This window comes from Raphanus sativus, unplaced genomic scaffold (assembly GCF_000801105.2).
Source record: "Raphanus sativus cultivar WK10039 unplaced genomic scaffold, ASM80110v3 Scaffold3183, whole genome shotgun sequence".
NCBI lineage: Eukaryota > Viridiplantae > Streptophyta > Magnoliopsida > Brassicales > Brassicaceae > Raphanus > Raphanus sativus.
Genome location: NW_026618490.1, coordinates 1 through 12,018, shown reverse-complemented (window position 1 = coordinate 12,018; position 12,018 = coordinate 1). Strand labels below are relative to the sequence as shown.

The 12,018-nt window shown below is 39.5% G+C and overlaps 4 protein-coding genes across 4 annotated transcripts; all 4 read right to left on the bottom strand.

Moving 5' to 3' along the window:
• Window positions 1-1,290: 1,290 nt before the first annotated feature.
• Window positions 1,291-4,614, bottom strand: LOC108855599 (putative pectinesterase/pectinesterase inhibitor 45). Its single transcript, XM_018629456.2, has 3 exons — window positions 3,621-4,614; window positions 3,370-3,530; window positions 1,291-2,716 (listed from the first exon to the last, which is right to left on the bottom strand). Exons 1-3 carry the CDS (start codon window positions 4,568-4,570, stop codon window positions 2,016-2,018), a joined length of 1,812 nt encoding a protein of 603 aa, XP_018484958.2. The 5' UTR covers window positions 4,571-4,614; the 3' UTR covers window positions 1,291-2,015.
• Window positions 4,615-5,321: 707 nt separating this feature from the next.
• LOC108855600 (cell division cycle 20.2, cofactor of APC complex-like) lies at window positions 5,322-7,562 on the bottom strand. Its single transcript, XM_057001028.1, has 5 exons — window positions 7,220-7,562; window positions 6,788-7,069; window positions 6,424-6,693; window positions 5,749-6,330; window positions 5,322-5,647 (listed from the first exon to the last, which is right to left on the bottom strand). Exons 1-5 carry the CDS (start codon window positions 7,313-7,315, stop codon window positions 5,504-5,506), a joined length of 1,374 nt encoding a protein of 457 aa, XP_056857008.1. The 5' UTR covers window positions 7,316-7,562; the 3' UTR covers window positions 5,322-5,503.
• A 279-nt stretch (window positions 7,563-7,841) lies between these two features.
• LOC130506388 (B3 domain-containing protein REM16-like) lies at window positions 7,842-9,721 on the bottom strand. The gene is made up of 4 exons (XM_057001029.1): window positions 9,465-9,721; window positions 8,614-9,268; window positions 8,400-8,545; window positions 7,842-8,283 (listed from the first exon to the last, which is right to left on the bottom strand). Exons 1-4 carry the CDS (start codon window positions 9,573-9,575, stop codon window positions 8,008-8,010), a joined length of 1,188 nt encoding a protein of 395 aa, XP_056857009.1. The 5' UTR covers window positions 9,576-9,721; the 3' UTR covers window positions 7,842-8,007.
• A 90-nt stretch (window positions 9,722-9,811) lies between these two features.
• LOC108849298 (protein TIC 22, chloroplastic) lies at window positions 9,812-12,014 on the bottom strand (the record flags this gene model as incomplete). Its single annotated transcript, XM_018622848.2, has 8 exons — window positions 9,812-10,131; window positions 10,222-10,257; window positions 10,518-10,580; window positions 10,706-10,765; window positions 10,944-10,994; window positions 11,112-11,186; window positions 11,555-11,617; window positions 11,694-12,014. Coding segments are annotated over 8 exons (762 nt in total), but the record flags the coding sequence as incomplete, so codon positions are not given.
• Window positions 12,015-12,018: the final 4 nt, after the last annotated feature.

Below are 12,018 nucleotides of genomic sequence, written 5' to 3'. Positions count from 1 at the left end.
TATCCCTTTTTTATATATAGGTCAGTCTGTGTTGATATGTCTCTGTTGATATATATAGGTGAAGGAGTCATGTATACAGGAGGTACTCTGATGCTAATGGACAGTTATCAATGGTCATTGAACAATCCTGGAGAATCGAATTTGATGCTGCTCTCAAAGAAAATCAAACACGTCGACGTATGTGGGATGCCTCTCCTGACCTTTCTGAATATGAATGGCTCCTCTGTTCTCTTAGGGGAACCTTTATCAGAGATTAGACTTCCTTCTGAAAGTGCTGATTGGATTTGGAAAAGTCTATCAGATTGTGGTACCTCTTGCTTACAAAGCTAATCCTCGCAAGGAGGATGGATGACACAAAGACCAACCCTATATTTGCTCTTTAGTGTTGCTAAGTTCAAATTGTGAGGTGGTAAGTTTGCTGCTAACTTGACTTTTTTTGACTCAGAGTTGGGACTACGCAAAAAAAGTTAAGATGCTTTTTTCTGTACTCATGGCTGAACGTTTTGCCTAAGTTTATTATTGTTCGACAGATTAATCCTTAATCTCTTCGATTTATCCAAGACTTCTTGCATCACTTGTTGATGCATGTCCCATTTGTGTATCATCAACGTGATAAATGAGATTAGCCACTTGCAGGTTTCGTCTGCATTGCCCATTGTTTAATTCAGTCCAAAAGAACTTTAACAAATTGATAAATAGAAAATTCCTATATAAGACTGTGGTGCACTCTTTGAATGAGGAAGAAGAAATGGCAATGCAGGATAGAAGCCGAATCGAAGGAACCAAATACTCACTTTACAAATAATCAAAAGATGCATGACTTCACTTGCTTCCATGTTTTAGTCAGGTTCAAACCTTCTGTGATCTCCTTTGTGCACACTTTCATTTGATGTTGTTGACCTTTTAATTTGCGTTTTAAGGCTTCTATAGTTTAAGAGTTGGTTGGTACCATATTAGTTTAGGTTCTATACTCACTTCCTCACTTACTACCAAAATACACAAGTAAACAAAAGACCAGACACTATATACTACAAAACTACTAGGCTTCTTCTATAGGTTAATATCATTGGCGCCCAATTGAGCTATGGTTTAACCTTTGCCTATCAAGCAATGGTGTAACTAGTATTACTCATCTAATCACACACCAATATTGTGAAGATAAGAACACTTGTTGATCAAGCAAATGAAGATCAAAAGTAATCCAAGGCTTAACTCAAGTTAGTATGGTGAGTTGAAGATGGGTTAAGTTTCTTTTGGGACCACAAGGAGGAGCCTCTCCATTTTGTCCTCTTGTGCATTAAGTTTGAAGGTGTCTCCACTATAAAGAGAAGCTGAGAACGTGAGAAAGAGATTGAGCCACACAAATAGCTTAGAAGGGAGAGAGAAAGCTGCAAGCATAAGCTTAGCTTTGGGGTTTCTCATTAGAACATAGTAAGATACATTAGAGTGAGTTCATGAGTGATATGATGAGTGAATCACTTGTATCTTTGTAACTATGTTATACCTTCTAGTGGATTCCGAGCTGTAGTCTCGGGGAGATGTAGTGACCCTCGTTAACGGGCGCGAACTCCTTAAATTGTGTGTGTGCTCCCTTCGTCTCCTACTCTCTAATCTCTTCTCCAAACTCTCTATACTCTGTTTTCTACAACTCTGTTTTTACAGTTTCTGTTTTTGACTTCAAGCAACTTCTATCTTGGTTTGTTGTGGGTTCATGTTGAGACAAAGTGATGACTTTGAGCCTCTGGAATCCTAACAAATATAAATGTCATATCTGCATGATTGTCTCCATTCTTATCATCAGGATCAGGAATATCATTCATTACAAAACGCCTTTAGACATGTTTTGTGTCAAAATGTATGAGTATTAATCGGACCTATATAACAAACGATCCAACACTCTTACATCACCTATATATTCACATTCTATTACCTTGCGCTCCAAGCTACACTTTGACTCTTCACCACATGTTCTCTTGTAAGAAAAAAGAAGAAGCACGGCACCACATTTGCTAGCATCAAGCATCATAAAGACCAAACTTAACCGGAGACTTCATATCACGAATCCATGGATCCCCTTGTAAGAATGGTCCAACCGTATACTTCACGGCCTCTTCCTTTTTTATAACCCTAAATCCAGGCCATTTGACCCTAGAACCAGTTCCTCCGCTTGGACCATCGTTCTTGTACTCCGCGTAAAGCAATGTACCAATAGCGAAATCCGTCTCTTCCCATCTCAACCAGCCAACAGGATCGATCACATCCTCGATCGTGGACTCCATCACAACTGTTCTAGAATGGTTCTTACACGGCCGACCTAGATAGCTCTTGAACTGAGCTTTAACAGGTTTAAGATCTTCGTTTGCAGCAATTGTACAGTTCTGGATCACAAAGCCTGTTGTCTGAAACTTGTCCACTCGTCCTTGAGATGTCACCGTGTTCTTCTGCCCTGGCACTCCTTTTCTGATGAAGATGTTACAGTTCTGAAATAAGGCGGCTGCATCACCGAATATGAAGTCTATTGTTCCGAGAATGACACAACTACGGTAGTACTGTCGGTGCGTGTACGCGTATAACGTGTCTTGGTAGCCTTCGAATCGGCAGTTTTGGAAAACCGAACGGTCGGATTCCACACGTATGGCTACCGCTTGGTGCCTGTCAGGTCCAGCTGTGTTCCGGAACCCCATGGAATGTGCCATGAATCCTTCTCCTTGTGCCACTGTAAGAAATCAAGCACATAGAAGGTTACTATTGCACTTCATACTTACATTTATGCTTTGATTGTTCTGTTTTTTTTTTGATGAAATGTTAAAGTTATCGATCATTGTAAAACAATATAAATACAGTGTTTACAAGAATTTGGAAACAATTTTAAAAGAATCTCAGCCTACATTAGCTCCAAACCAACGAGGTAGCAGCCTACAATTTTAAAAGAAACTCATTCTAAATTGATTGTTTTGTTTGAATTTCTCATGGCTTATTATTTTTCTATTTATATGAACAATAAACCTAGATATTATTTATTATTTTTAACTGTCTATGTTAAGTTTATTGGAATTTCACCTTAAAACAAATTGGTTATTAACCTAAATTTCTTTATATTATTCATGCCATGTAGTATATAATTCAGTTCGGGGTACTGACCAGACAAATTTGGTTCAGACTGGTTTAAAAATAATTCGGGCCTCGATTGGATTGCTTTTAGTTCGGTTGAGCAGCATGTATTTTGATACCATGTTAAGTTTGGACTTATCATTAACTTCCAGTTTAAAATCCAATTTGTGTGTATTATCATATAAACGCAAATGCATAAGCTATATTCAGTTTGAAACAATTGATCAGAGACTAAACCTCTAAGTAATTAGGATATACCAAATGTGGCAGTGAGGAACGTGCGGACTTTCTTTGGATGGCTTTTGTTTCCCGTCACGATCGTCTTCTGCGATCCATCACCGACCATTGTAACATTAGCTTTCTTCTTGTCAACAATAACAGATTCATCATAAACTCCATGTTTGATATAAATGGTATACCTATAAAAGGAAAGTTTACTAAGCCTAGAGCCAAGATCCCATTTTCAAAAACTATGAATCAATATTTACGAAACGGTTAATAGTACGTACCTTCCTTTGTGTTTAGCAGGCATTGCTTTAAGTGCGTCATTAATGGTTGTGAAATTTCCGCTACCATCTTTAGCCACTATAGCATTAGGTTTCAAAGCCTTCACATCAACAGCTTTTAACATTCTTCTCTCCTTGTTGCTTAACCAAGACGTTCTTGATTCAAGAAGATGTCTCGCTTTCACCTTTGGAGCCGAAGAAAGATATTTATCTAAAGACTTGATCATCGCCAGAGAGTTGCTGGTCATCATTTGAGAAGAGTTAAAGTTCTTACGTATCTCAGTTTTGAGTTTTCCTTCTTCAAATCCATCGAGACATGTTTCTTGATGCGACATGACTGCGCTTAACCAAGTGTCTAAATCAGGAGCTATTTTCGCAAAGTTGTTAACCTTTGTGTCGTTGATTCTTTTCATAGAGGTGCCAAGTTCTTCCTTAGCTTCATCCACAAGCAACTTGCACTGCGCTATAGCGTCTTTTTCTTCTTTTTTCTCTGTTTTAAGTTTCAAAACCTTTTCGAAAACTTTCACTAGATCGTCATTGGTTGCTTTGATCGAAGACTTTAAGAGGCTCCTAGGATCAGACAGAGCTGTCTTTGTCCCGTTTTTAAGAGTTTTCACACAAGTTGGTTTGTAAAGAGTGGAATTACAAAGTGTTTGGATAATCTTATCGACCTGGCCTGGCTTCACAGAATGTGCTGCTGCAGAAGATGGTGGTGGTGATTTCTGGCTTGGACTCTTCTCGGAGCTTTTCGCTTTAGCTTTGCTGGTTGTGTTCGTGGTTTTCACCTGTTCTTTAGATTTGTTTCCGTATGTAACATAAGCAAAAGCACCTCCAGTAATGGCAGCAACGACAACAAGCGTAGAGACAACTCCAATGATGATTTTCTTCCTGAACTTACGTTTTCTGTCTGCGGTTACGCGTTCTTGAATGAGGTCAAAATCTTGAAAAGCCATTTTTTTCTATTCCTCTCTTTTAATGGGAGGAGACAATCACTTTTATTTTTTTGTTGGCTTTTCTTTGATATTTTTACTTCTCCAAAAATCAATAAAACTGGTTTGGCTAGGAGATTTTTGTGGATTGATATGCCTATTGTTTGTCGTGTGAGGCAATCTCAAGCCTTCTAATTTTAGCTTCCTATATAAAACATTAAAAAATCTATGCGTTGAGACTCATTAAGTAAGAAAACGTCCCCAAAATTACTTATCTACTTTGAGCTATTCGTTAATAAGTGATTTAATAGATTTCAAGATAAGTTAGAGAAACCTGTGAGAGACTGAGAGATGGTGTGATAATTTTTATTTTTGGGTCGAAAGACTGATATATATTGCAATTTCAGATGCAAATATATTGTTTGATTGCTTGATTGGCTAGTTGTATCACTACACCTAATTGTGCCAGACTCTTGGTTTACTTGATTTTGAAAAAACATCTCCAGACTGCAAAGAGACTCATTAAGTGTTGTATTACATACAAGTCAGGAAGACAAAGAAAATGTTTGCAGTCTAATAATTTAGTTCAACCAAGAATGGGGAAAGATGCGGGCGATGTGTTCCAAGGTGGTTAGTAGACAAGTTCGGCACTATTTCAAGTTGAAACAAAAAACTCATGACAGAAGCAATAATCAGTCATATATGTCTCCAGTGACCAATGTTATAAAAAAAGAAGTATTCCTACAATCATGTGATTGTACAAGACTCGTTGAGATTATTAAAAACAAGAATCTTTTTTTTCTATTTAGAATCTATACAAGCATCGAAGTTTTAGTCTCAAAATCTATACACAGTTCATGATGAATGAAACCAAAAAAAATGAAACTAAGAACGTTCTTATGCAAGAATGAAGGGCTGGTTTTCTTAGTTGTTAGTCTTTCTTTCTTCACAGTTTCTTCAACGAATACGGTTCACATGAGAGAATGGCTCATGGACTGCTTTTGGAGCTGCTTTCTTGGCCGTCTCTGGTGCTCCAAACACATTCCAGAATCTCAGTGTCTCGTCTCCTGCTGCTGAAGCTACTGTACAACCATCTGGACTCTGTAGAAAAAGACAACAAGTAACACAAGTAAGTTTTTAGAACTGAAAACCACTTTCAGCAGCTATATAAACAGAACTTGATCAAAAGATTGTCTATTCACCTGGGCCATGTACAGAACTCTTGATGTATGACCAGTGAGCTCAGCCATCTTCACCATAGACGGGTACTTCCACAACGTAAGCTGGTTCTGAGTAAACCCATGCGAGCTAAGCAACTCTCTCTCATTCTTACTCCACAGCAAAGAACAAACTTGGGAGCCAGTGTCCACCGAGTTCAAGCAAGCCCCCGTGTGAGTGTTCCAGAACTTAATCGTCCTGTCCCCTCCACCACCACCGGTCGCTAGCAAATTCGCCTGGAAAGGGCACCACGCAAGAGCCTTCACAGCAGAGGTATGTTCCTCAAGCCTGTGAAGCCACTGCGTGGTCGAGTTCGAGGAGGCCACGGAACGATCCCATACGTGCACAACATTGTCGTTGCCACCGCTCGCTAGCTGCTGCCCGGATCCTGACCACTTGAGGCCACAAACCTCTTGAGTGTGTCCACTGTAAGTCTCCACGATATGTGATCTGATGCGCACGTCGTTGCTAACGATCTGTCCGTCCATCCCACCCGTTGTGAGGATGTGGTTGTTCCACGCCAGTGATCCTACTCTAGACTGGTGGCAACCTTTCAATGTCCTCAGCTGCAGTACAAACAGTACAACACATAAGGTTTAAGACATGATGAACGACATTAACAGAAGAGAGAGAGAGAGAGGAGGTTGTGTAATAATTACTTGACGGTTGGATCCAGAATCCCAAAGCTGGACTTCGGAGTTGTTGAGTCCAACTGCAACATGACGACCATCAGGCGCCCAGTTGATGCTCGTGACCAGTCCTTTCTCCTCATCAACGGTGACAAGCTCAGACGTGGAGCCAGTGGAAGCATCCCAGAGATAAACAGTGTGTCCCAACGCAATGGCCAAGACATTAGCACTGCCCCAGTCAAGCAAGTTGAGGTAGAAGTCGTCAACAATGTCAGGTGCGTCCAACGTCCTCTCAGAAGTCTATTAAAGTTTCAAAAAAGAGATCAACACAACAACTAAGTAGATGTGAATCTTTTCTATTTTTCAAAGGGAAATGGATTAAAAAAAAAAATACCTGAGGAATGTATCTTCTTGGCTTAACGGATTTGGGTTGGTGGTGAAGAGAAGAAGCAGAGTGGTCGGTGGGAAGCAAGTCGAGAGGAGCTTGAGGTTTGTTCCTGAAGGCGAGGATCCGTGTGTGGTTCAGGTTCATCGTCTCAGCGAGTTGCTTCCTGTAGGCCTCTCTGGATGGTGAGCTTACCTGATCTGTCTGGTCTTTACCTTTGTTTCCTTCGGTTAGGGCGAAGTGAGCGTAGTCGAAATCCATAGCTGATCTGTTTGGTATGAATCTGTCCAGCTGATAGAAGAATAACAAAACCCCAAATCAGTATACTGAAACCCTAATTCTTAATGGCAGATATGAATCGACTCTAAACAAATCAAATCAGAACCCTAATTCTATGTAATGGTATCGATGATTTAAGAAATTGAATAGAGAAAAGCTTACATTTTCCTTGGAATTTTTACGGGGAAGGAAGTGTTCTTGAAGAGGGCAACGAGCTTGAGCCTTCAAGTGCGTAGATGTGTTCATACCTGCATCCATTGCTAACACAAAACACAAAGAGAAAACAGACAAAACACACAAAGATAGAGGAAGCAAGACAGCGATGATATACGAATCAGATTAAAGATGTCAATTAAACGAAATTAAATCAAATACGAATCGAGTAAAGCAGTAAGATTGGAGAAGAGAGAGCGAAGAGTTGTTAGTTGAGTGATGAGAGCAGATTGAATTGATGGTGAAAGGTGTGAACTTGGGGAGGGTTTATTTATAGTAGTAGTTAGTAGTAGGCGACGGAGTCAAATTAGGGTTTTTTTCGCCTGTTCCCAATTCTCTCTAAACGGGAAGTTTGTAACGGCTATATCTCTTAGAGAGCCGTTGAATATTAAGAGACCCCCGTCAATGCCCCATCTCACAATGTTACTAAACCAATATTCTCCCAATAACCGAACCAATAGATTTGGTTCGATTCGGTTTAGCAAATATGCAAACTACCAAACACAAAAAGACTTCCGGTTATAGATTTTCTTTGCACCCAACCCAACACAACATACTAGTAGAGTAAACATTGCAAGTTTGCAACAAGACACTACATTATAAGACTAGGACAGCAAAAAGACAAAAGCTTTCACAATATTACACACTACAGAAGACAACACCTAGAGATTCTTACGTTAATTTCATGTACAAGTCATCTACACGACAGAGTATAGTAACCATTCTTGCTTGTGGTGTCAACCGTTGTTGCTACTATCCGCTTCTGCAGCACGGAAGATTTTAACATCGAGATGAAACGGTTTAACCTCGGGCTTGGCTGGCTCGAAGACGCATACATCACCTTCACACAAGTTGTTGTCTCTTACAAAAACCTTCCATCCCGTTGAAATCCCACCACGACCACTAGATCCATAAAAACTAAACTTCAATTGCCATTTTGTTTCACCCACCTGCATCACTATATCCTGAGATTCAGGAGACATGTACCTCGTGCTCCATTGGACAGGGATATTCTGTTTTTTTTTTATTGTTGAGAAGAAAAAAAAAGAGAGATAATAAGCATACACTTTTGTAGTCCCAATAGTTGAAAAGCTGCAAAGGAGATTTTGAAGAAGACTGTACAATTTACCAGGTAGCACTTTGATACCACATGAGAGCGTTTCATGACCACCAAGAAACCTTTCGGTGAAATGGCTCTTTTAGCTAGAGACAAGGCTTTCTTTTTGCAAGTCTCACCTATTCTCTTTCTGCTACCAGATGAAACCATCTCCACATCTAAAGACATTGTATTAGAAACTAAAGCAAGGCGTAATCACTGAGTAAGAAAAGAAAAGAGTTCATACCAGCTTTACTATCAAGATCACTGATACTTATTTGCCCTCTCATCTTCTTATAAACACCCATGGGGTACCTCCCTTCACTGATTGGCCCCTTACTAGTTGGAGATATTACAGGAATCTGACCAGAATCTGTGCCAATATCAGAGTTAATACGTTCTTCTTGCTCAATACCAGTCCGAGGCACTACAGGTTCCTGATTTAGCATTGTATCGATATCGATATCAATGAGATCATCTAGCTCATTACCAACTGGAGATGTTTTTACAGGTTGCTGCTGGTTCACAGTAATTTCAACATCATCATGGCTAATGTATCTCTTAGGAGATTTTGAAGAGGTTGCAGTGAAATCTGTAGCTCTGCTGGTCTTCTCTGCATGCCCACATTGCCTGACGAAATAAGAAGTGGGTTTCTCACATAAGGTGTCTCCATCGAAGATCAGTACTTCAAACTCAGATGCTCCGTTGAACTTGAAGACCAACAGATCGCTCTCATGGAGAGAATGGTCTTCCACAAACTTGTCCCACCCACAACGAAAAGCCAGAGTCTTTTCATCATCTTCCTCTAACCCCACGTTGTACTTGGCGCCGCTTGGACTTTTGAGAGTCACAATCTTGGGAAGTTTCCTTTTGCAGTATGTGGAGAACTTTTTAGGTATTGCCTGCAAGATTATATACAAAGGGATCATCAAACTCAAGTGGTAATTTTGATGTAAACAGAGGATTCTCATTACTTAAAGCCTTAAGAACAAAGACAGGACTAGTTACTAAGAGAGGACAAACACTGTTAAGCTCTGTAACGTGTTTTCTACACAGAGAAGCAAAGAAGAAGAAGTGTTGGTTTCGGATTCAACGTACGACGCGATTGTGAAAACCAGGAAGGAGTAGCTGAGAGAAATGAACTGTTTGGAAATGAGTCCAGTATAGCTGTTCTTCCCATCTCATGCAATCCTCGCAGCTCTCTTCCATCTTCTTCTTGTTCTGTTCTTGCCACCGGGCCAATATGAGTGGTTCTTGAGACTGAATAATTTTAAAAGGGTTTTAGTGAAAACGACCATTTTAAGTTTTAGAAAATAAAATACTAAGGATAATCCAAAAAGTTATGAAATGCTCAATGAATCATTGTTTCTGACACCAGGCGTTTCCATATCAAAACAAGTGTTTCATGGATCATCAAACCCAATAATAAATGGATTACAGCTTCATAACTTTAAACCAAAATACATTTACCATTTGTATCCATACAAACAATTATAAGTTAGGGTGTGTAAGAACCAAGAGATTGAATGGTGTTAAAGAGTGGAAAGAACGAAAAAAAAATAACTGAAACTGCGTTGAGCTCTTTGGGGACAATGATAATATTGCAAAATCTCAAGAGAAGTTGTTTTATTTTATCAAACTGAAACTACATACTGTGTCTCTCAATCTTTTGTTACTCTTTGATCACCTCCTGCATGTGTTGTGCATAACTTCTTCCTGGTGGAATGAATATTACATCTTCCCAACCTGAATTCTTCTCGCTCCTCTACATTATCCATTCAATTCACATTTTATTAGATCACTCATTTTCTGAATTAAAATATTTCAGTTTCTTTAAACAAAGAATAATATTTACCTCCATTTTCCTCAAGACATCTTCCAAACTCCCAACCTGTGAAAGGACAAAAGACTATTAGTTCCATGGTGAAAAGGTAAAAACACTTTTAACATAACCAATGCTGTGAGGGTATGATATCTAAAGTTTTCCCTTTCTTACTTCCTCTGAAGAGATGGTATTATAAAAATAAAGCATATTAAGCAGAATGAAAGCTGTAAATCAGTAATGCCGGTATTCTCACTTTTTAGTCAACCAAATGCTCTTGTCTCAAGGTAAGGAATATAATTACTGGCCTGTCAAATAGAAATCATTACCATAATTTGTTGATCTGCTCTTGATGCTCTTGTATACTTTGAAAGTTCCCTCTCTATATCTTCCTGAAAATGATCACAAGTAGAACTTGGTTATCAATCACAGTAAAGCAAAATTTTATCTGGCTCGCCCTTTGGCCTTTGAGAAACATTATTAGTATTGTTCAGAGTGCGAGAAGAAATGAACCAACCTTACTGAAATATACAGGGCAGTAACGTTTATTTTTTTTCCTCACAACAAGAAGCTCAGACTGCAGATGGATATCAAGTGAAAACATAGCACAAACACCAAAACTCTTTTTTTTTTATAGCAGAGTAATAGCAGAAGCATCGACTAGCCATCAAAACTACTAGTTTCTGAGCAGTAATACATAGCGAAAATAGACGGCCAAGCAAATGATTGGTATCTTAAGAGGAAGAAAATATTACCTGGAATACCGGAACTCCATCAAACCCATTCTTACTACTCGAAGACTTGAGCTGGAAACACAAGAAAATTGTTATCTTTTGGGATAAGACTACAAAGACAAATAACTAACTAGCAAATAAAAACCACAGGAGAAGTGTATGATGATGAAGCTTGTAGCATGAACCAACCTCCAATGCATTCTTAATTTGGATAGGATCCGGCAAGAAGCGAAAAGAAATCCCCTCAACTTTTAACAAGTAGACCTGTTTAACAAAACCCCCTGCTCCGTAAAACTTATGGGAGTGCATGATTCAACTACAAACAAACACATGAACGTAGTGGCTACCAGGAAGGATCAAACAAATACTTAATACACACAACTACTATTACAGAGCGCGACCCTGTTCATCTTTGATTAAGAACTCAATACACACTATTCCCCCACATTACAAAACCAAGTACATGAACAAGTTAGCTGAGACTGAACATCTAATCACATAAACTCGTAAGAAACAGAGACATAGTTCCGTTTCCAAATGTTTCAACTTCCAAGACAGTTTGAGCCAAACAATGGATACTGTAGACTGATGTAATGAAGTGATATATCTAAAAGGGAAAGAGGAACTAGTACCTGGTCCAGATTAATGGGAACAACCTTAGCATTGGCTTTCAACTCTCTTCTCCGGAGGCGCGCCTGAAGGGATGATATTTAAAGAATCAAAAAAAAAATCTCAGAAAAATTCAGAAACTTTCCGAGCCAAAAAAAAAACCTGAGCAAGAAAAGCTTCAGCATCCTCTTGTCGGAAACAGAGCAAACCGATAGACTTGTCTCCTGTTGGATCCGAGATGAGAACGAACTCGTTATTGGTGTTGCTGACCGTGAAGACCGACGTGCCAGCGAGAGCTTTAGCAACGTGGGACGGGTTCAAGGTTGCAGCGGTGGAAGAAGGCTTGGAGGACTGAGAGACGGAGGCGAAGGGCGGAGGAGGAGGAGAGAAACGTCTATTGGTTGTGGATTCTGCGAAGCGTTTGGTGGTGTCTTCGAATCGGGCGGAGAGGTCGGAGGCGAATCGGTTACAGTGGGTGTGAAGGAAA

What these genes read in the sequence shown, in the direction of transcription:
- LOC130506388 (XM_057001029.1), bottom strand. Translation starts at nt 9,575, where the DNA reads ATGGAAGAGAGCTGCGAGGATTGCATGAGATGGGAAGAACAGCTATAC. An exon ending in CTGGTTTTCACAATCGCGTC is followed by an intron (nt 9,269 to 9,464) that starts GTACGTTGAATC and finishes ATAATCTTGCAG; the next exon opens with GCAATACCTAAAAAGTTCTC. An exon ending in TGATCTTGATAGTAAAGCTG is followed by an intron (nt 8,546 to 8,613) that starts GTATGAACTCTT and finishes CAATGTCTTTAG; the next exon opens with ATGTGGAGATGGTTTCATCT.
- LOC108855600 (XM_057001028.1), bottom strand. Translation starts at nt 7,315, where the DNA reads ATGGATGCAGGTATGAACACATCTACGCACTTGAAGGCTCAAGCTCGT. An exon ending in GTAAAAATTCCAAGGAAAAT is followed by an intron (nt 7,070 to 7,219) that starts GTAAGCTTTTCT and finishes TTCTTCTATCAG; the next exon opens with CTGGACAGATTCATACCAAA. An exon ending in GAGTTCTGTACATGGCCCAG is followed by an intron (nt 5,648 to 5,748) that starts GTGAATAGACAA and finishes CTTTTTCTACAG; the next exon opens with AGTCCAGATGGTTGTACAGT.
- LOC108855599 (XM_018629456.2), bottom strand. Translation starts at nt 4,570, where the DNA reads ATGGCTTTTCAAGATTTTGACCTCATTCAAGAACGCGTAACCGCAGAC. An exon ending in CCTGCTAAACACAAAGGAAG is followed by an intron (nt 3,531 to 3,620) that starts GTACGTACTATT and finishes TTCCTTTTATAG; the next exon opens with GTATACCATTTATATCAAAC. An exon ending in GTTCCTCACTGCCACATTTG is followed by an intron (nt 2,717 to 3,369) that starts GTATATCCTAAT and finishes GATTTCTTACAG; the next exon opens with TGGCACAAGGAGAAGGATTC.